The following is a 23,184-nucleotide window of genomic DNA, read 5'->3' on the forward strand; positions in this document are numbered from 1 at the left end:
GTTTATTTTTACGCTCACACAAAGACAACAAACATGTCCCTAGGGTGTTGCAAATCAGAAATTTGTTAAGATTTTGTCCGCCAACTTAAGAAGTGAATGCGTTGGCCAGGGTGCGAACAGCGGTGCGGAGAGCCAGCTGTGCAGTGAACTGAGTCTCACCAACTTCAAACAGGGGGCTGTCGTGCATTTTTAACAAATGGGTTTATTTCTGCATCCAGTGTCACGCTCTCCTCGGGCCACGCTCATGCTGGCTTAAAAAAAACCCAAAAAACAACAAAATCCCGTCAGATAAAGTAAGGAACTCTTCTGGGTTTGATGCAGGCTGTACAGTACTGTATGCAGACAGTAGCACTGCTGGGGTGGAGCTACTCAGATGTGTGTTTGTTTGTTTGTAATGAGATCCCGGTCAGAGTTAAAAGAACACAGGTTTTGCTGTATTGAAGTGATTCGGTCTGAAAGCTTGAGAGAGAGAGAGAGCGACAAAGCGAAATCACGTAGAAAATGTTAATCATTCGTTTTTCTAATCTGTGTTTGGAAGAGCAGTCAGTCTGTTGTAAATCAGCTTGTGTCTCCTATTTAATATTCTATTTTGAAAGCTATTTGTTTAAAGATGGTTGTATTCTTGTCTTGTCTAATCTCAACATATCAAATAGGTAGCTTACATCACAAGCCAGCATCAAACACAAGACTAAAGACACACTAACTGTCTCTACCCACATTCAAAAACTCGTTTGGGCTGATTTAAAAAAAAAAAAAAACTAAATGAAACAGTTTTCTTGCTATTTGAGTACTGGGAGACATAGATAACACATTCAATTTGGTAGCATTTGTAAACAGCTTGAAAGAAAAAAATGAGAGTAATCATTTTTAGTACTTCAGACTTTAGCTGAAATTTGATGAGCTCACAAGTGTTGCTGTTTATCAGCATTTACAAAAAAATCAGTAGATTATTCAGGCAGAAGATTTATTTTTCTCCTACTGTGTAATAAACACAAGTAAAAATGATCTCAAGACACACGTACACTGAGACACCGGTTTGAAAAATATAAATTATTTTAGTTTTACAAAATAACCAATTGGCAATCAGATCCTAAGCTATTGGTGGTGCAATTTTCCTGATAAACTTCACAATAAGTGCAGTAAGAGCAGCAGGTCTGCAGCATGCAGCACACAGAGAGAGGCTGCAGCACGCAGCACACAGAGAGAGGCTGCAGCACGCAGCACACAGAGAGAGGCCGCAGCATACAGAGAGAGGCTGCAGCACGCAGCACACAGAGAGAGGCCGCAGCACACAGAGAGAGGCCGCAGCACGCAGCACACAGAGAGAGGCCGCAGCACACAGAGAGAGGCTGCAGCACGCGAGAGACACAGAGAGAGGCCGCAGCACGCAGCACACAGAGAGAGGCCGCAGCACACAGAGAGAGCAGCACGCAGCACACAGAGAGAGGAGCAGCAGAGAGAGGCCGCAGCACACAGAGAGAGGCTGCAGCACACAGCACAGAGAAAGGCTGCAGCAAGCAGTTTATTGCAGCCCAGGCCCGGTGCCTCCACAGGGGGCAGGGAAAGGTCCCGTTGCAAATGGCCCATTCTTTCTCCGAGCTTGTCCCTTCACTGCTAGCCCTGCTTCCTTTGCCTCTTCTTTATTGCTGTGTTTTGTATCTGAATTCAGCTCAGCGAGCAGGCACTGCCCAAACCCCCCCTGCTCTTACTTGCACTTGCTGGCTGTTTCGTTGTTGGGAAGATTTGCTGCAAACCGTGGGACAAGACTATAAATCCCAGGATGTAGTTGGAAGCACCTTTTTTGTGTAGAACATTGAGACAAAAAAAAGCAAAACACACCCATGTGCTCTGTATCACCACGTTTTTCAAGTTCTAATCTATGGTAGGCATCAGGGAGGAAAGGCTTCAGGACAAGTTCCCTATCCTGGTAGAGCTCGGAGATCTTGTCTCCTCAAGTAGGAAACAATCATATTCCTGCAGAGTGACCTTTCTTCTTCTGATTTGATAAGAGCTGCGTTCATCGTCACACTTGAACTGATCCCAGCCTGGCTTCCTGTACCTGCTCCTCAGAGTCTGCCCTCCTGTGCAGGCTTGAACCTGCTCTCCACTGGGGTGGGAGACCTCCTCGCAGCAGGGAGTGAAGCTGGTGGGAACGTGTTGAACCTGCTCTCCACTGGGGTGGGAGACCTCCTCGCAGCAGGGAGTGAAGCTGGTGGGAATGTGCATTCTTGCCCCTGGGGCAGTTCTCAAAAAATGCCACAGCAGGGAGTGAAGCTGGTGGGAATGTGCATTCTTGCCCCTGGGGGCAGTTCTCAAAAAATGCCACAGCATGGTGCTCAGGTCAGAGAGTCAGGGGTCAGGGGTCAGGGGTGGACAACTGTGGTGTTGCAGGTGTTTTTAAACCAATTTATAAACCAGCCTTGTCCAAAAAAAAATTAAAAAAATATGTGCAGGTTAATCTGCATCAGTAGACCAGTGGAATTTATCTGCCATCAACTTCCATTGGGGTTGCTGTGGTGACCTGACATGGGACTGTTTGGATGAGCAGACGTCACAGAGGTGCCTGCTGTTGGTGCATTCTCAATCTCGCAGAGTTCAACAGCATTCCTGTATTGGAATCGGACATGGGGAATAGGGTGCATTTAACCAAGGTGTTTACAAAATCCATGCATTCACTATTCAGTGATACAGCTACTTTACAACTTTCATGCTGTTCACAATTAAAAAGCGTTCAGTCCGTCAGTGTTCGCTAAAAGTCATGCACGCCGACTCCCACTGCTCCTTGTTAACCCTGCCCCCCTCTTTTTGTTTTGCCTGTTACTTAATTTTATTACGTTTTCCAATAGCTGTGACCCAAATTAGCACGAGCTTAATCACAGGAAATGAAAGGCCATTGTGAGCGAGGGAGAGAGCACAGCCCTGGTGTAAAACTAAACCTGCTCCTTTTCAAACCGGCTTCCTCCGTCCGCTCGCTGGAGCTATCGGGTGCAAATTCAATCAGCTCCGTTTTACAATTCCTTCTTCTTTATTCCCCTCTGTGTGTGTGTGTGTGTGTGTGTGTGTGTGTGTGTGTTGATTTTTGAACCCCAGTTCTTAGACACTCCTAACAGCACTCGCATGAATAGTCTGTAAGATGGAAAAATGAAAAATAATTCTGTCACCCATTACCAATCCCTCCTCTCCCCCCCCAGACCCCCGGACACCCCCCTCCCATCTGCCTAATGTTTTAATATTCAGGGGGTGTCTTCCACAGTGAGTCAGTGTTTATTGATATCACACAGCGCTGCACGGGTCTGTCAGCCCTGCATTCAGTCCTTCATGGCCCCCTGAGGTGTGGGTTCTAGCGGACTGAAAGAGCGGAGAGGCCATCGGACTCCTCTGTTGCTTAAGGTGAACATATATGCGCCCTCTCACACACACACACACACACACAGGGGACCGGGGAACTCGCAACAGATGACAAGACTCATAAAAGCCGAACGACTCAAGTTTTTTTTTTCTCATTTCTTGTTTTGGAGATGGAGAGAGCGAGGAGCGTTAAAGAAAGAAGAGAGGGTCTAATTGTTTGTTGTGGGAGCTACAGATTAGAGAAACTCCCTTCTTTCTTCTTCTTTTTCTTCTTTATCAAAGAAATGAAAGGAAAAAGAAACTGCAAAGCAGAGGAATTTTCATGTGGGGGGAAAAAATGAAAAGAAAAAAGGAACGTGTTTTTAGAAAGACTGAGAAACGCAAAAAAAGAGAGAGTCTGGTGACTATAGCTGGTCTCTATAGGTTGCGCTGCTTTACATACATATATATATATATATATATATATGAAGCATGAAAACTGAATGTTGTCCTTTTTTCAACAGCACTAGCAAAACCGGTCCTGTCGTGTTTTTTTTAATTGTGTCTAAAGAACAATTTGTTTAACTTAAGCTTTTTAATAATTGAATTGGTTTAATTACAAGGAAATGATTGCTTGCAAATAATTGTTTGCATAAGTTGTCGTTGTTGTCGCCAAGAAACTGTACAAATGACCTTGAAAATGCTTCCAGTGGACAATGGACCAGATTCTCAAAGCTAGTCACAGTTTCATTAACCCTAAAAGGGAGGCCAAACCGCTAAGGGGAGTAAATATCTTTGAGAATCAAGACCAGGGTCCTGCAGGTTGTTTTGAAACTTAAAAAAAAAACTTTTTTCTTAAAGGCAGGCAGAGAGGCAGAGAGGAGGGAGGCAGAGAGGCAGGAAGGCAGGAGAGGCAGGGAGGCAGAGAGACAGAGAGGCAGAGAGGAAGAGAGGAGAGAGGCAGGGAGGAGGGAGGGAGAGGCAGGAGGGAGGCAGAGGCAGAGAGGCAGAGAGGCAGAGAGGCAGGGAGGCAGAGGCAGGGAGGCAGAGAGCAGAGAGGCAGGGAGGCAGAGAGAGAGGCAGAGAGGCAGGGAGGCAGGCAGGCAGAGAGGCAGGCAGGCAGAGGCAGAGAGGCAGGGAGGCAGAGAGGCAGGGAGGCAGAGAGGCAGAGAGGCAGGAATTAGGGAGGGAGGGAGGCAGAGAGGCAGAGAGGCAGGCAGGATGGAGCTTCCTACCCCAGGGGTCCCACTGAGCCCCACAGCTTCAGTGTAAATGACCTTGGTGATGCCAGACAAAATTTATGTTTATTAGTTTATTCCATCTTCAGGAAGGCAGAGAGTCAGGGAGGCAGAGAGGCAGATTGCATGAGAGGCATGCAGGGAGGCAGTGAGGCAAACTGAGAGGCAGGCGGCGGGCTTCCGACGCCCTGTGAAGGTTACTGGGGTCCCCAGGTTTGACTCGTGGTTGTCGAAGTCACATTTCTGAGGAACCACTACGGTCTGTTTTAAATACAAATAATCAAAATAAGGTATCTTCAGTCATTAATTAGATTAGTATTATTATTATATTATTATTATTATTATTATTTTATTATTATTATTATTATTATTATTTTGTAATTATTAATGATTATTAAATTATTATTATTATCGTGTGGGGTGAGGGCAGCCAAAATGCTGCCCCTTTTCGGTTACGACGGCCACTGTGACGGTTACTGGGGACACAGAACAAACCCCAGGGTGAGTTTCATGCAGTCCTTGTTCTAAGTCACTGGGTCCAACCTCACTCCCCTGATAAGACACAGTGGGGACCCCTATGGGTGAGCCTGGGCCCAAGTGTGTGCGTGCAACTGTGTGTGTGTGTGCGTGCAAGTGTGTGTCAGTGTGTGTGCGTGCGTGTGTGTCTGTGTGTCTGTGTCTCAGGGCTATGAATACAAAGTGCAACTCTTTATAGACTCCACAGCTGGGTCCGGGAGTTGATGAAGGCTGCGTTAACTCTGGTGATTTCAAAGGGACAAACAAACGGGTGCAAAGAAGGAGGAGGGGAGCGAGGGAGGGGGAGGGAGCGAGGGGGGCAGTAGGGTCCTTGTGCCAAAAAAAAGTAAAAGAACAAAAGGAGGAGAGACAGAGAGCAGAAGTTTTGATGGATATCCCATCTGCTTGTGCTCAGAACAAGGCACTGGATGACAATGGGCTTCCAGTCTCGTCTCCTCCTTCCCTCCCCAGAGCCCCCTGGCTTACTCGTTCTTCAGGGATCTCGGCGCTACATGGTAACCAAACCGATCTCAAGCAGCTACGCTCCACCAACATGCTAATCTTGCACTCAATTCCTCCAGCAGAGGCTCTAACAGAAACATGACATCCTCTCCTAACAATGACTGTTTGCTCTCTACCGTCGATCGCTGCTATCAAGTTTAGCGGGGTCCCATTGGGAAACAGCAGGACTGGCCTTAATTAGGGGGATTAATTAATTCAAATTGAAAGAAAGCAAGCTATGGCAGGTCTGGTGAATGCAGGCTGGCTCTTTGCTGCACAATCTGTGCTCAACGGCTTTGGAGATGTGTAAAAACGGCAGGGAGAGACCTATTTTACTGATTGAAACGAGCCCGCAGACCAGTGAGTAAAAAGCTTGTAAATCTGGTCTCTGACCCTTTCTTTAGTCGTTTTGAATAAATACAAAACAGCGTTGTGGGAGCTTACTGATGCAGGCATTACTGGAACAAACAGAACTGTAAAATGAACTTTTCTTCTGTCCTGGACATTTTGGTCAAAGGTCTTGTATTAGTATGACTGGTCTGGAGATGGACTTAATGCTTCTAGCAAGCTTTTATTATCGAGAGACACTTTATGGGACCTTAATGTCAGAGAGAAGAGAGAGAGAGAGAGAGGAGAGAGAGAGAGAGAGAGAGAGAGAGAGAGAATGTGAACACTGGTAATCCTTACACTCTTATTGTGCCTCAATTTTAGTTTTTTGAGCAGGGTTCTTTCTTTCTTTCTCTCTTTATCTCTTTCTCTTACTCTCTCTTTCTTTCTCTCTTTTTTGTTTTTATTATTTGCTCAATGTTAGTTTTTCTTTCTTTATTCTAAATACTGCAGCATCTGAACGACAACAAATAAATTCCACTCCTTCTCCTAACAGAAAGCTTTATCCAGCCCCAGGAATCCCAGGGTCCCTTCACAGAGTGAAACAGAGACCGCTGAGCAGCCCTCAAGTGTTGTCACGCTGCGTTAGCACCAGAGCCATTCTCTGCCATAAAACCAACAAAGGGATATATATATACATAGAAGAGATAGAGATTTGGAGAAGTGTGGTGTGTGTTTGGAGGGGGTAGGGGAGGAGGGAGGAGGGGTGATAAAAAAAAAAAATCAATCTTTTAAAGAAAAAAAAAACAAATTAGATTTCATGAATGCACAGTCATGTCTGGCAGACACATGTAATCCTGTAAGAATTCTCCACTTTCGGGAGACAACAAGAAGTCCGGGGAATGACTCCTAGAGAGGACTATAATGACAGACTCTGCCTAATCCTGTAATTCCTTGTTTAATTAAACTTCAGAGAGGGCCAGGAGTGCCAGCATCTTGCTGTTTCTCCTTTTTCTTTGGGGGGGGGGGCTGTATTTTACTACTGCTGATATTCACACACACCCCCCCAGCATGCAGAAACACGCTCTGCTCGGAGATGCACCCATTCAGAACGGTATCTTCGTACTACCGATTTTACATATCCAATTTGTATCAAACCTGTGTTAGTTTTTATTTACATTTAAAGACAGAAATGCACTTAAGAGACTCGCACGTGCTGTCGGAGATGTTGGTCGTGTCAAAGTGCTCTTCTTTTACAGCAGCGGTATTTAGATTTGCCACCGTTAAGATCGATTGAACAGACCCCAGTGATAGCGAATCACTGGCAAACCGTATTCAAACAAAGACTAAAAGAAAAAACAAAACAAAAAGAAAACACTGTTTACATTTTTTAATTAAAAGAAAATATATTAAAACTAATTTTAATATTAATTTTAAAGTTATTTAAAAAAAAAAAAATTCTGCTCTGCCTCGGAATATCGTTTTGTGAAACATGCTGACGGGTTTTGTGAGCCGGACCCCAGGTGTGGTTTTCCAGTTCAGGTCACACAAGTGAAATGAATTCAGCAGCAGCACCAAAGAAACCTCTTAATCTGGCGAAGCTCAGACATGACCGTCATTCCCTTTCCCTTTCTCCTCTCTGGTTCCTGTTTCTCTTGTTTGAGAATGCTGCGGGCCCTCTTCACTTCTGGGCGTTTTAATTTTGTGTGTTATTTTCACGCTAGACTGCTTCCCAAACAAAACCAGGTCCCACCTCCACCTCCACCACACCCCAGAGTCCCCTCCCCTCCCTTCCCACCCTCTCACTCCCTCGCAGCTGCCTTGGTTTCCCCAGATTACCCACAAGGGGCTCAAATTCCACCTTCGACTGGTTCAGTTATCCCTGTGTGTGAGTGAGTGAGTGAGTGAGTGAGTGTGTGAGTGAGTGAGTGAGTGAGAGTGTTGTGTGTGTGAGGTGAGTCATTGTCACTCACTACTCACACAATCACTCCACTCCCCTTGGAGTGAGTGTGTGTGGTTAGAGAGTGAAGCTGCCCCCTTGGTTTTCCCTGTTTTGTCGTGAGTGACACTCACTCACCAACACTCAGTTGTCCACTCACACTCACTCACACACAACACTAGTCACTCACTAACACAGTGAGTGGTGTGTCACTCACTTGACTCTATGTGTGGTCACACACACACAGTGAGTGTGTTAAGCAGTGACTCACACGTGGTAAGTGAGTGAGTGTTGGGGTGTGTGTGTGTTCTGAGTGAGTGTGTGTGTGTGTGTGTGAGTGTGTGTGTGTGTGTGTGTGTGTGTGTGTGTGTGTGTGTTGTGTGTGTGTGAGTGAGTGAGTGTGTGTGAGTGAGTGTGAGTGAGTGTGTGTTTGTGAGTGTGTGTGTGTGAGTGAGTGAGTGTGTGTTAGTGAGTGAGTGTGTGTTAGTGAGTGAGTGATTGTGAGTGATTGTGTGTGAGTGAGTGAGTGTGTGAGAGAGTGAGAGTGTGTGAGTGAGTGTGTGTGTTTGAGTGCTAAGGCTAAGCTGTTAAAATCTTTAGGTTCAGGTTCCTGTCTCTCTTGTTTCTTCCACTTCACTTTCACAGCCACAGGCGCTTCTCTGACACATCAACACCCAAACCTGGCCCTACCACGACCTCTCTGCAGACGCAGTGCAAGCGCTTGCGTTTTTCCAATCTTGCGGATATGAATCTGGAATCGATCCCCAGCAATCCAGATAGCAAGCTCAGTTCAATGTTTTTTTTTTTTTTTTTATTTTAGCTGGAGGGGAAGTTGATCAATTTCTGGAGTAAATATGGAGCTGTATTTGTTTGGAATGAATTACCAGTAGAAAAGATTTGTATCTTGTGCACCCAGAATCTCTTCCAACTGTACTGGTCATGCATATGTGCATTGCATGACTGATTACTTTATTGAAACACTAGATATGCATTTCATTTTCTATTACAGGTTTTTTTTTAAATAATTAATTTTTTCTTCTTCACTATTTTGGCTTCTGTTTTTTTTAGTTTGTTAGTTTCACTGGGAACTTTTTTTGTTACGGATTTGAACCCGGATCTAATGTATAGATCATTGCAATGTACAGATACAGATAGAGAGACATGAACTTAACTTTTCCAGAGTTAAAGACTAGATCTGTCTGGGTGAGTGCGTAAAGGATTTGCCCCAGTCACCCACCTGCCCTTCCAAACTACCCCAGCAGAACTTCTCTGCCACCCCCTCCCCTCTCGACTGGAGCAGACAGAGAGCAGCGCTCGGAGGGGGCTGTCGGCCTGTATAAATACATTCACATAAAAAGTAACAGTTCAGCCATCCCTAATTTGGAATCGCTTAAATTTCACCAGGAGCCGTGGCCAGGATTAGGCTCAGTGTCTGGAGCACAGGCCCTCCAGTGCTATTGTGAGGATCTGAAGGGATCAGAAACTCTCCCCTGAAACCTGAAAAAAAAAAAAAAAAAATAGTAAAGAAAGATGAGTCCTGTGTGCGGATCACTGAGCTGCTCGGAAAGGCATGATGTAAAGAAACGGACACGATCGGCGAGGCTTTTTCATATTCAGAGGAAAATAAACCGACGATAACAGGTTTGAAAAGCCGACATATTATACATGGGGGAGGAAAAAAACAACCTGGATGTAATAAATAATATAATATCGCCCCCCCCCCCCCCCCCCCCCCCTTAGCCCTCTAACTTCTCATTTAACACTTCTCAAGAAAGTTGGTGTCTCTGAGACTTTGCAGAGCCCTTTGTAGCAGTCGTGATGATCCATAAAGTCTTTCTAGTATGTGTAAACCACAAACCTCTGGTATACCGAGCCGGACTGACTTACAGTAGCACACGGTGCCGAGCGGAGGAATGATAAGATTATCTTCGAAAGGGTTTGGCTCCTCCTCCTCACGCGCTCGTCTCCTCTCCCCAGGGACCCGCATGGACGAGGGCTCGGACGTGGAGTCGGAGCCAGACCTGCCTCTGAAGAGGAAGCAGCGCCGCAGCCGCACCACCTTCACCGCGGAGCAGCTGGACGAGCTGGAGAAGGCCTTCGAGAGGACGCACTACCCAGACATCTACACCCGAGAGGAGCTGGCTCAGAGGACCAAGCTGACCGAGGCCCGCGTGCAGGTGAGGGGGAGCGGGAGGGGCTGGGGGCTGGGGGCTGGCCAGAGGAGGCACTGGGAAGGTGCTTTTCCTTTTAAATTATATTGTTAAATTTGCATAGCAATTTTACACATTTCTCTTAAAGGTCACCAGAGAGTTTTTGAATTCTGGATGTGTTGTATGTATGTGAGAGACAGAGGCTGCCTGCGTACACTGTATTAAAATCATTGCTTATGTGACCTTCGCTGTAAAACCAACCACAGCAACCCAATGCGGAGCTGAGATCTGTACCTTCTTTCTTTTCATATTATCACCCACTCTCATGCTTTCAAACACCAGCTGGGAGTATCCCGTAGTCCAGCTCCACTCCCTCCCTCCTTCCCTCTTTGGTTTCAGGGCAAAAAAAAAAAAAAAACATACACACACTCTCCCAGATGAGTGAAAAGAAGCTGGGGAGCTAATATTTTGTAGGATTAATACTCACTGTGGGAAAATGTGTGTGGTTGCGAGCGTGAGTGAAGAATCACGGGTCAGCTATGTGTGTTGATGTCCAAGGGATCAAGTGTGTTAACAGAGATGCCAGAGTAATGGGGCCACCACGTGTAATTGAGCCTGCCTGCAGAGACGGCGCTAGCATTCCTCCCAGTCACAGCTTTCTCCCCTTCTTCAGTGAACATGTTTGCAGTAGACGTACATGTTGCGCAAGATCCAGCATTTACTCTTCTGTAGTAATGGTGGCAAATCTGTCTGTGCAGATGAACTGTGTTGTGATCGCCATCGTATTTATTCAAATAATGTTTCACTGCAGACCAGGTATGGGTTGAGGTGTCAGGCGATGGTGATCTGCAAATACTGGGACGCTGCATTGTACCCTGGGAACGGGGGTCCCAGTTCCCCACCCAGTTGGTCACTATAGGCTTGAACACAAGCCTGGCACTGCCTGCACCCGCTGGCAGGGTGTCCGAGTGCCTCTTTACACACGCATGCTTAATATGCACATCTCTGAAACAGCGTGAAAGATAACTTTCTTCCGTGGAGCACTTTAGTAAAACTCTAGCCAAGCTATGCAGCCCCTACTGATGTGTCTCCAGAGTGGGCTGTTATTCACACCAGCTCAGGGCTATGACCCGGGCACCCTGGCTGTCCCATGGCAAGCTCAGATGGCTTAGCCGATTGCAAAGGGATGCTGACAGATGAAGAAGGGCCAGGTTAATCCCAGACAGGGAGTCGGGTTCCCATCCAAAAGCACAACCTCTTCCAGTATAAACTATCGCCTTCAGCTTAAAACCTCGGGGGTGTTGTGTTTGAAATGACTGTGATTCCACGCGGCGATGAGAGAGAGAGACTCCCAGGACTCTCCGTAGTGTCATGCAGTGCTTAGATGTTACAGCCCTTACGATAGCCCAAAAGTTTGCATAGTACAAGTGTAAGAAAGCATGCAAAATAATAGTGAGGCATGGTAAAGCATATTACAAAACATGCAAACCAGGTAAACTATGGCACATGCATTGTAGAACCATGGGAAAAGCATGGTGAATGTGCAAAACTACAGCGGTAAACTTTTATAAGGGAGAAGATGGATGACGGGTCATTGATATTAATTGACAGTAACTAGCCAGGGGTGGGGTAACACTTTTCTTTTTTTGCACCCAGAAGTCCTGTAGACAGTTGACAGCCTCTCACTGCTGTAGCTGCTCACAGACCAGTACAGTGGAGTTATAGCAACAGCTGTTCTAAAAAATATAAAATAAATCCGGCTGCATTCCTGCTGGATTTCTCATTTAAAGTCCTGGCAGGGTTCTCTTCTTCCCACCACTTTCAAGCCTGCCGCTCCTTGTAAAATGTTCTGCATATCAGAGAGGATCCCTCACCCTCTCCTGGGACCTGCTGCTCCACTGCAAACATGAATCAATCACAAGCTTGTAAAAACTGAACACCCCCACCCCCTCCCTCCAGTCCTGGCTCTCCCCAAGAGTGAGCAACTTCCCAAGAGTGTCTGAAACTAAAGCAAGCAGGGGTACCTTGTTGTTAAACTCAACTTTCAATGCACACATCTGCAGCTTTTCAAAGCGTTTCCAATCCCAATGTGCACAAAGGAGGGGCATGGCTGTCCAAGCCTAGGATATAACATGCGGGGCATAATCATCTAGGGGAGTCTTGAAAATCTTATAAAATAAGAGGTCGGGTATATACGTCATTAAAAAAATATAATTTTGTTATCTGTTCTGAATTTTCTAATGGAATTTGAAGGGGTTGGGACTCGGCCCTGACACATGACCAAGAATAGCCACCCAAAGTCACCCAGGAGGGCACCTGGCTGTGCTGGCAAGCTCACAGCCCAGTCTGTTACAGGTCAGCTGACTCTCCGAGACACTGCATGAAGCCCTGAGGAGGGTTTGGTTTGGGGGCGGGGTATGGAAATGGTACACAAACCACTGCTCATTAATTTAAATAACAGCCCTAAATGATGTCATGTGATGAGCTGTGGCATTGGACTCACGGATATAATTTGTTGATGCAATTTTCCCTTCTAATCTAATTCCAAACTGCTTTGAACATCCTAAGTGGGTCAACTTAAACTTAATTTTCTGGAAAGGTCACTTTCGGAGAATGACTCCAGTTAGGAAAAGTAAATAACGGCCAGGGGAAAGCAAGAGGCAAAAGGAAGTCATGCGTGCTTTCTCACTGCTCGTAATCCACACACACACACTGCTGGAACAGTAGGAGTGTGTGTCTGGACCCCAGCTCACGTGATCGTGCGGATGGCCCATTTTAAAGTAGGGTGAAGAACTCCAGAGTTCAATTCACTTTCTTGGAAGGATTCGAACCCGCAGCCAGATGCTTCTCATTTCTATCGCGACCCGATGCATTCGGCTTCCTAAACAGCTCGGCAGACATGTGAACACTGCAGGCGCTGTATAAAATGCCATCGCTGTTGCTGCTGTCACGGCTTCTGAAGTAGACAGGGGGTGGCGGTGGGGGGGGGATCACATGACCAGCCTCTCGACTCGGCCCCTCTGCAGCTGGATTGGGAACACAAACAGCTGCCAGGCACTGGGGGTGACAGAGTGGCTGTCAGTAAGCCTTTCCCTGGGGCTGGGAGAGCTGAGGGAGAAGCAGAGGGCTGACCACAGCCAGCAAGATAAACAGAACAGCCGAACAAGAGGCTCACTGATCCGCTTCTCAAAGATGCACTGAAATGGGGGGACTGTTCAAAGCACTGGGTTTTTATTTGTAACACAGTTCATTTGATCTCTGGCTGTCTGCGTGCACCCTTTAGTGCAGCCCTGCCTTTGTATTTGTTTAGTTTTTTATCTTGGTCCCATCAGTCTATCAAATGAGATATATTGATGGATGAAAAAGAAAGAAAAAAAGAAAGAAAGAAAGAAAGAAAGAAAGAAAGAAAGAAAGGGTCTTTTTTTGCCCTTAGAGGCAGCCTTTTGAAGAAAAAATGTTTGAGCTTAGTGTGTGTGTATTTCTTCGTTTTGTTGCCTTTTGGTTTCTCAGTAGACTGTGCAGTTTGTTAGACAGTCCTCTCTTTACGCGAGCTCTGCTTCCCTCCATCGTGTGTTGGGCTGCGCAGAGGTTTATCCCCGTTCCGCCCAGTGTGTGTTTGTGTGTTCCAGAATCAGGATTCTGTGCTCCGTGTCCCGAGGCTGAAGGGCAGAGAAGACAGCTAACGCACAGCCGACTTGCTCAGGGACTGTCTTGCCCTGCTTGTTAATGCACGGATTAGACAGTGTAGTTAAGGAAGGACAAAAGAGCTGAATACAATCAAATTAGAATACAATACAGGGCAATTTGAAATGGCAGAAATGTTGGGAGCTCAAAGTAGTAGAGGTTACACAGTAATTATAATGATCTACATTTTTTTTTTCTTTATTGAGTTTTTGTTTTTTGCACCCATGCATGCAGTGGATTACCAGCATCCTCCAGAACTGGGTTCGAACCCAGGGTCGCAGCTAGAAGGCAGAAGGCTACCCCAGTACCAGCAGGGCTTCTCTGGGTGTTGGGTGCCTGACACGTCAGGGAATGCGATGTGGGATCTTTGTTGAAAGAGCAGAGCCAGATTTCAGTTTCGCAGTCGTAGCTCAGCTCTAATCCCTGGTTTCCCCTTTGAGTCTCTCTGGTATGTTTGATTTCATCAGAGAAGACGTCCATCTGTCTTCATCAGCCCACCAAACCCTGTAATTACTCGAGTAAACGCAGCCCGCTCCCCCACGCCAGGCAACCCTTTTTACTGCCATGTCTGACAAATTGTGGGAGCTGATCCATATCTCACTAGCTGCTGGGGTAATTAGTTCCAGAGCCCCTTGACAGAGGGTAGGACAGCAACAGCTACCTGCTTTACGACAAAAAAGAAAAGAAAAACACGACCCTCAACTGCTCCTGAAAACAGAGTCCGAGCAAAAACGCAGGAGCTGAACGCAATTATTCCTGGTGTAATACAGAGACCCCGTTTCGCTGTGTTTACAAGCCTTTGTCAAGGGAAAGTGTGCTGGGAAAACAAACAGTGGAGGCACTTCTAGGCTCTTGATGCCGTGGCAAATACACTCGCTTATTTCTATTGAAATCTGTGCATGTGTTTGTGATGTAGTTTACTACATGGTTCATGTTGTACCGATCTGCTATTCCTTTCTGTTTAAAGGCTTCAGGCACCGTGGTGTTGACTCTGTTTATTTATTTATTCATTTCCATATATATATATGGCTCCCATTTGCTCCATAATGCCATTACAGTAGCCCTTTTATAGTCATTGTAAGGAGGAACACAAACAGCACGGTCCTGTAACTGGCTTGGCTTCCCACTGTAACTGCTTGTTCATAAATATTCCTTAATGTTCAGAGGTTTTTACTGGTGATCTTATTTAATTAATCAAACCAGGATTTTGTGTGTGTGTGTGTGTGTGTCAGTGGCTGGGGGGGGGGGGGGGGGGGTCGGTGTGGTTGTCTGAGAGAGCGCTCACGTTCTCCACCTCTTCAGAAACTTTATCTCCATTGAAGTGAGGGCTCTGTTACCCGACTGTGTCACCATAGATTAGATTTCATTACCAATGAACACTTCACATGAAACTATGATATTTAGCAGAGTCTAATAATCATTGCTTCTTTATGAAGCGTACAAATCAATTTGGCAAGAAGTTTTTTTTTCTTCTTCTTCTATTGGGCTTCAAGCTATTGGAGTTTGCAATAGCTTTGCATTGTGAGCCACACCAGGGAGGGGATTTCTTCAGCTGCTCATTTCTTAAAATTGGAGATGTTTAAAACAGAGACATTGAGTGTGTCTGCTTCTTAATAGCACCCTGTGGATCATACAATTAAACCAGGTGCAAATAGATATTATTAAAACGCTGGTGTTGGCCTGATTGCACCCCAGTGCGAATGCAGTACAGTTAAACAGCACGGAAGCAAGTCTACTGGAAATGCGCTTCACGTTTGCACGCGCGTTGCTCCGCATCGAACCTCGTCCCGTAGACACGCACGTGCCCGCATCGCCTCGTTTCGAAATGGAAGCCACTTTGACAGCGCCGTGTGTCATGCGTTTCCCAGCAGTTTGTGAGCTGGAACAAATGAGTCAGCAAGGTAAACAGAAAAGCATTTACTGCAGCTCTAAACAACAGCTCTCCAAGCAGTCGCCTCGCCATGCTTCAGGGTCTTCTTTAGCTCTGCGGTGTTCTGGCGCTAAAAGACCATGCTGCCCTATTGATAGCCTCCGCCTACAATCCCCACAACCAATCAGGAGCATGCATTCCATTTGCAGCTTCCTGCTCAGCTGGATTCCGTTGCGCTTGCAAACATTTGCACCACAGAAACAACAGCTCTCCAGTTAGATTAAGAATGTATGAAACATTAACGCCATGCTCTTTATTTAAGAGCAGATAACAAACCCGCTGTTGCTCCTCAGTCTGGAGTGTGGAAGGGATCTCAGTTGCTGCTGTTTCTATATTGATCTCTGTAAACCACACATTAAAATCTTCTAGGATGAGTTCACATCCTGCTTATAGAGAAGGTACTGTAAGTAAGTCTACGAAGCAGGCAAGACCAGCCCACCCATCCCCTCTTCCAGCGCTGTTCCTGGGAGTCATATGTGTTTTTTTTTTTGTGTCATAAAGGAACAAATAGGATTTATGTAGATTGCAGACAAGAAATATTTGCAGTGCATCGGCGCTGGTGTTGTAACAGAGACTCTTATTATGAGAAGTAAATGAATTCCTTTCAGTCTCTCATCCTTCTGATACTTATCAAGCTAATCCTACCCAGTACTTGCAGACCCACACTTCCAGCAAGTTTAATTAGCATACAGTCAAGCAGAGACTCGCTCCGACTCGCTGGCTGGCTGGCTGCCGTCTCGAGCAGTGAGCCCCTCTCAGAACTCTCAGTGCAGAGGCTGGAGCCTGGAAACCAAACTCATCTCACTCAGCTCTCCTCACCTTGAGGTACTGGGACCTTGTGGCTAGTGATAATCCTTACCAGTGTTTGGTTTCTTTTTCTCATTGTAACTGGAGCAAGAGACAGAGAGAGAGGGATATCCTACCACTTTGAACGCGTCTTCACCCCTGCTGTTTCTCGATGGTGTTTTAATGAGCAGACCTCAGTAGGAATGCTGGTTTCCGAGGCTTTGGGACTTCGGGGAAACCCTTGCTTCTCCACGGATGTTTCTCCCAGAGTTCTTGAGACCTTTACCCCCTCGGAATAAGCTGTGAGGTAGCTGAGCGATTGATGTCGGGCTCTTTTACAACTCTCACTCTCTGTTCCGTCCTACTTTTTTGCTGTGAAATTCAATCACGTTTGGCAGGTTTTTGGTGGCAAACGTTGTCCCATCAGCCTGCCGTTCACCGGCTTGCCGCTGCGCCTGTAACCCTAGGAAGACACATAGCTGGTGTCTCTGCGAACAGGAGAAGAAGAAAAAAACAGATAGACCGGTATGATTGATAGCAAATGAAATAGGAGGTAAAGCGAGGCTCGCTGGCCTGGTATCTGCTTTCAGCTGCCCTGGCTTTAGCGATTTTATACGCTGCGCTCCGCGGAAATATTGAACACGCAAGTTATCGCCTCAATTCTTTTGGAATATATAAAAATTTAAAACATTTTTTTGGTTTGTTTGTTTTTGCCAGCTCCGATATTTGATCAGAGTGTCTACCGTGTCTCTCACAGTTGATATTGGCGTAGCCAATCACATGCCGTGCCCGGATATTTGGAATAAAGGAGTTTCTGCTATTTGATCAACCTGCTAGGCCTGTCCTGCCCCTGTCAACCTGCTAGGCCTGTCCTGCCCCTGCAGAATTCCTGCTCTTCTCTCTCTCTCTCTCTCTCTCTCTCTCTCTCTCTCCTCTCTTTCTCTCTCTCTCTCTCTCCTCTCTCTCTCTCTCTCTCTCTCTCTCTCTCTCTCTCTCTCTCTCTCTCTCTCAGGTTTACTAAAGGGGGCAGCAGTCCTAACAATCTGACTCCTGGGGAGAAGGGGAGGTTAGCTTGGGGCGGCAGTGCATCCTTTCTTCCTTCAGTAAGCAGGGGAAGGAAGTTAAACTAACATAAAGGAGGGGAGGTGAGGAGCAGGCAGGGGGCTGGAGTTCACCGGTCCTGCTGAAACCCATCCATTCGGGGGAGACTGGAGCCCCTGTGAGGGTACCTCTCCGCTGGCTGCTGTTTGTTTGTGCACAGCGGGGGGCGCCACACACTCCAGCCCTGCTCCCCCCCCCCCCCATGTCAATCTTCAATCACGCTCTCCTAAACCCGAATAGAGGAGACTTCCTCTGGGGAGCTGCCCCGGGACCGCCGCGTGACGTGGGGGGGGACAGAAAGAAAAAAACAAAACAAGAACCCGAGATTTGAAAAGCTGTTGTCTGTCTGGATTTGGGGGGGGCTCCTTTTTAGTCTGATGAAGATTTATTCTCCCCTCCTTTTGTGTCACACCGTATGCAGCGTTCTTTTTAAAAGCTGTTTGATAAAGAAAGGGACCTCCCTTTTGTTCTCGCCGTTTAGCTCGGATCTGTGCGGAGCTGCTGTTGCTACAATCCCTCACCATGGGCCGGTCCATTGGTAACAAATGCAACACCAGCTGATTGAGAGAGGCGAAGGCGTGTTAAACCGCTTCAAAGTTTTCCATATACACAAAAATTGGAAAACATGACATCTTGAAATCTAGCATGAAATACTAAACTGTTCTACTGTTTTAGCTTCCGGTATAGACTTTTGCGACACTATTTTCTGGCCATAGCTGTAGCACATTCTTGGGCAATGACCCTTCTGTTCTGAAGCTGTGTTACAAAGTGTACAGCAGGTTCACAAACACACTTGAGATGTCTGATCCAGTAGGTCCTCCCTACCCCTGACCTTTTAATTACGCTGCCTTTTTTTCTGGGCTTAAGAGACCCTGTTACCACAGATCAGGGCTCTGGACTCTTAGGAAGAACAACATTCTTTGTGGTTGCAGTTTTCTAGAGGGATTATGCTTTTTAACAGGCAGGCAAAGCAAGACAAACAGCCAGGGAGAGGTGTCTCGGATTGAGCGCGGACGGAAATCTGGAGCCGCAGAGTTTGTTAATTTCCCCAGCAACGCAATGAACCCACTGGACAGGCAAAGCTCCTTGTGGAACGCTAACCCGTTTTATTTTAGAATGCTTTTTTTTTTTTTTTTTCAATGGTTAGATAAGCGACCCTCAGAAATGCTTCCAGGTATCTGATCTTCTCTCTCTTTCCTGTTCCCCGCAGGTGTGGTTCAGTAACCGCAGGGCCAGGTGGCGCAAGCAGGCTGGTGCCAATCAGCTGGCAGCCTTTAATCACCTGTTACCAGGAGGATTCGCGCACACCGGAATGCCAACCTTGCCAACGTACCAGCTTCCAGAGTCCAGCTACCCCACATTATCCCAGGGTAAGAGAAGCGCCACGCCCTGCAGCTGCTCTCTGTGATGAACCAGTCGGCATGTGAAAGTAGTGTGAACCCAAACTGAGCCAACAGGTCTTCTTCATTAGTAATGAGAGACCATAAAACGATCAGGGAATCAGCAGTGATAGATAGTGTTCATTCAAAGGTCTTGCTGATTTAGAAAGGGTAGATATGCCAAAACAATGTTCCTGTGTTTTCTGTATTGGGTCTGACTGCATGTACGTTTCTTCTCGCTTGTTGGGAATTGGCAGATGGCAGCAGCGGCACAGTGCACCGGCCCCAGCCCCTTCCCCCCTCCACCATGCACCAGGGGGGTCTCACAGGAGACAGCGGCTCCGCCTACGGGCTTGCGTCCAACCGGCACGGCTTCTCCAGCTACTCGGAGAGCTTCATGAACCCATCTCCGTCCAGCAACCACATGAACACAGTCAGCAACGGGCTGTCACCACAGGTCAGTGCCACACAGCCAGGCCAGGGAGCTCCAGCCACCTGCAGGGCATGGGTGTAGAAAGAGGGGCCAGCTGAGAGAATCCCAATACTGAGCGAAAGATTGAAATCTGTTCTGAATTCCAACGCGCGCCAGCCTGCCTTAACAATTTCCAGAACTTGATATTCTTGTAAAAAAAAATAAAGTATTGCCTTTAGAACAGCAATTTCACTCTCCATCAAAACGTTCTCTGTATCGGTAGCCGTTACGAACACAGAGCGCACAGGGTAAGCTGTAAACGGTGTGCTACAGTGCCCTCGGGAACAGGCAACGGCACACAGAGAATGTTTCACGTGTTTGAAAGAATGCCGTACAGTTTTACACGGGCCATCCTTTCTACACCAGGTAAAGAGTGTGGCCCGTCGTTCTGCGGCACTATATTTTTGTTCGTTTGTTTATTTGTTTGCATAGCATGTAGCGACCCCCGGTGGCCGAATCTTGTAACTAGCGCATCTTGAACAGAAAGTCAAATGTTCATTTTCAGGCAGACCCCCTAGCTTCAGGAATGCTGGAGAGGATATGTATTTGTCTGTGTGTTTAATGTGACTGTGAATTCTGTGTGCGTGTTATAGTGCTATGGTATTGCTTTCAGGATTAGGCTCGCCGTCTTGGGAGAGAGGATGGTTTATGCTTTCATTTTACTGACAAATAAATCGGGTCGGTTTCCATGCAGAGTAATAGAAATTCCAGCAGGGTGCTGTGTTCTGTGTTTTTTTCATTCTAAAATCAGGCAATACTTCGTTTTTGGTTTTGTTTTTTTCGGGAATACCAGAAGCTCCCTTTCTTGTCCCAAAATGAAATTGCACCAGGACAACGTGATAATTATCTGCTTTAATTAGCTGCCTTGCCATCCTCAGTGAGTGTGTATGTGTGTAGCTGTGTGTAGCTGTGGAGTCGAGTGATTGTGGTCTGCAGTGGAAAATATAATTACATTGCAGCTCTGCAGAGTGTGTGTGCGTGCAAGTGTGTGTGTGTGTGCATGCGTGCGTGCGAGCGTGTGTGTGTGTGCGTGCGTGCGTGCGTGCGTGCGTGCGTGCATACGAGTGTGTGTGTGTGCGTGCGTGCATGCGTGCGTGCGTGTGTGTGTGTGTTACGGTGGAGGGGGGCGGTACTCCTAAACGATCCTTCTTGTTATCCTTTCCCTGCACCTTGCATAATAACCATTTCAAATTAAGCTTTCTAGTAAGGGTCTGGTTCCTAAATACCACTGAATGAAAAAATAATAATACTGACTGGTACTGATGCAAATCAATGGTGAACAGTAAATTATACACAATTACACAACCCACTGACGGTGGCCCGCTCTGCCCACCCTAAGCAACAAGATCTGGTTAATAAGCAGAAAATAAGATTGAAATGGTGTGTAAAGAGCTGAAAATGAATTTCAATGCCACGTTTGTCTGCAATTACCCCCTCGTGCACACGGATTTCTTTTATTGGGAGGTTTTGGGTGGGTTTTTTTTTTCATATATATTTTAGCAGATTGGAAACATTGTAGTATTACTCTCTCTCTCTCTCGAAAAGAAAGAATTAAGGATTTCATTACAAAAAAAGAGCTTTTCTCTTGTAGTGGAGAGTTGGGGGGGGGGGATAACATGGGCATTTCACAGCATGTCTGATTGTTAATCACAGAGCACAGGGTTTAACCACTAATGCTTCCTCAGCAAACCACACATAAACACCAGGAACACGGCTCTCTCGTTTTTATGAGTGTGATTCTCTCATGCTTGTTGCAGGAACAGTCTGCTCATCTGTGATCACAGCAAACATCTGCCCTGGTTAGAAAAACTGGATTAGTACTGCAGGACTGTGTCCCGTGTGTCACCTGTGGGAAAAAGCAAAAATAAAGGCTGCTTATAAACATGCATTTAAGGGAGATTTCTAATGGTCTATAGACAGGTTACTGCAACCTACCTATTAGCATTGCATATTAGAAATGCGTTTAGTAACACAGGAAAGGTGTTGTTTTGTCACGCTTAATGGGGGGGTCTCTGCAGAGAGATTTTTTCTTCTTGGATTAGATATAAAAAAATAAATGCTGTAGTATTTTATTGTATTGGCCAATATAATGTACAGTAATTACCTGTTTTGTATTCCTCATAGGACACCTGTATATAGTAAACTACGGTGTTTTGGCCAGAATGCTATGTTGTTTTACTGTATTCCATAATATAATCTAAACTATTTCATGTACTAAACTGTTGTAAACTATAGTGCTTTGTTGAGAATGTTCTAGAATATTACAGTATAGTGTTCTGTAATCTATAGTATTCTATGTGCTATATTGTGTTTTGACTGTAATGAGAGAGAGAGAGAGAGAGAGAGAACATGTGGCAATCCCATCAGGACCTTATTGTCCGTTTAAATTGATGTACTCTTTGACAGGGGTATCCAAATTCAGGTCGGCCCCTCCGAGACCCCCACACATGGACATAAAAAAAAAAAAAAAAAAAAAAAAAAAAAAGCAAAAAAAAAAAAAAAAGCTTTCTCATTCTCGGAGGGTTGACAGCGCAGGCATCTGTTGAAATCAGTTCAGGTTATCTCACCCTGCTTAGCAGTGGAAGCTGCAGCTGGAATTCTCCTTCTTGTTCATGAAAGCACCGCTAACACAAGGCTGTTTCCTATTACACTGCACAGCCCTGCTGCTGTGCTACATGAACTCAGCTGGCTTTGTTTTTTTCCCATGGTGTCGTACAGCAGGACTGTGCTGTACTGGAAATAGTGTCAGATCAGACCTACTATACAGAACGTCACTACAATTACTGACACTGCTTTATAAAATGTCACGAACCCTAGTGTGTGTTGCGCACTATCACAGGCATTCATGCTTTTTCACATGTCACTTGATGCACAGTGATAAGCACTGAAAAGCAGCAGTCTAGCAGTTTTGTGTTTTTTTTTTTCCACACTTTTTCCCCTGAAGAAAGTAAGCAGTTCTAGAATTGGTTATTGCAGTCAGTGCAGCCCTCAGGCCTGCCGGCGCTGTCCACAGCACAGTCTGCAATCTCCCTGTGTGTCAGGGTTTAAACCTGGGAAGAGAGCGCCTGAAGGCAGCTCTGATTCCAGTGAGCAAGCCAGTCGCTGCTGCAGACAGGAGAGGCTGCAAAAAATGGGCAAACTTTAGAAAAAAAAAAGTTTCAAATCATTTATTTTTGGAGGAGTCTGTATACATTTTGTTTGGACATGTGCAATGTACATATATGCATGCATACATCCATACATGCAGGGATGGAAATAAGTCAATGGAGTAGCTCCTCCTCTTCAGAAACTTGATAGCGCCAGGGTTTAGACATCTGTCCGAGGTCAGCCAAGTTATTTCCCGTCCATTTCTAGTTCTGCTAGGCTGCTCTTTGCTTGTGTAGGCTGACAAAAATGTGCGATTTCCTGTAAATAAGTTCTCTGCCAGCGACGACGGGCAGGTTGAAATGGATTCCTGCTGTTCAACAGACTCCACCAACAGGTGCTCGGGACAAAACACTGACGTGTTCCAAACTACGCAGCCTGGACTCTGCTGCACCGCGGAGATGCTGAGAACCATGCCATGTCAGGGCTATGTGAAGCTAAGCCCCTGGTCCTTGGAGAGCCCAGACAGATTCTTATGTCTTTAGGTCAGCCCAACATTTTTCTGCAGCTGATCAGAAAAGCCCCCTTCCCCTCCCCTTAGCCATTCTTAGCTGGCTAGCATGTAAGAAAATAAAATCTCTCTCTAACCGTTTTTATTTATTGTACTGCCACACCATGGAAAAGCATTTAGAAAGAAAGGTGAAGCACAGGCAGATGAAGCACTGGCAAGCACGATACAGCACAGGCAGG

The 23,184-nt window shown here is 46.1% G+C and overlaps 1 protein-coding gene across 1 annotated transcript; it reads left to right on the forward strand.

Annotated features, from left to right (window-relative positions):
- The first annotated feature begins 9,761 nt into the window (after window positions 1-9,761).
- LOC121328918 (paired box protein Pax-7-like) lies at window positions 9,762-21,128 on the forward strand. The gene is made up of 4 exons (XM_041274063.1): window positions 9,762-10,025; window positions 18,710-18,869; window positions 19,136-19,335; window positions 21,108-21,128. Exons 1-4 carry the CDS (start codon window positions 9,762-9,764, stop codon window positions 21,126-21,128), a joined length of 645 nt encoding a protein of 214 aa, XP_041129997.1.
- Window positions 21,129-23,184: the final 2,056 nt, after the last annotated feature.

Source organism: Polyodon spathula, chromosome 16 (assembly GCF_017654505.1).
Source record: "Polyodon spathula isolate WHYD16114869_AA chromosome 16, ASM1765450v1, whole genome shotgun sequence".
Taxonomy (NCBI): domain Eukaryota; kingdom Metazoa; phylum Chordata; class Actinopteri; order Acipenseriformes; family Polyodontidae; genus Polyodon; species Polyodon spathula.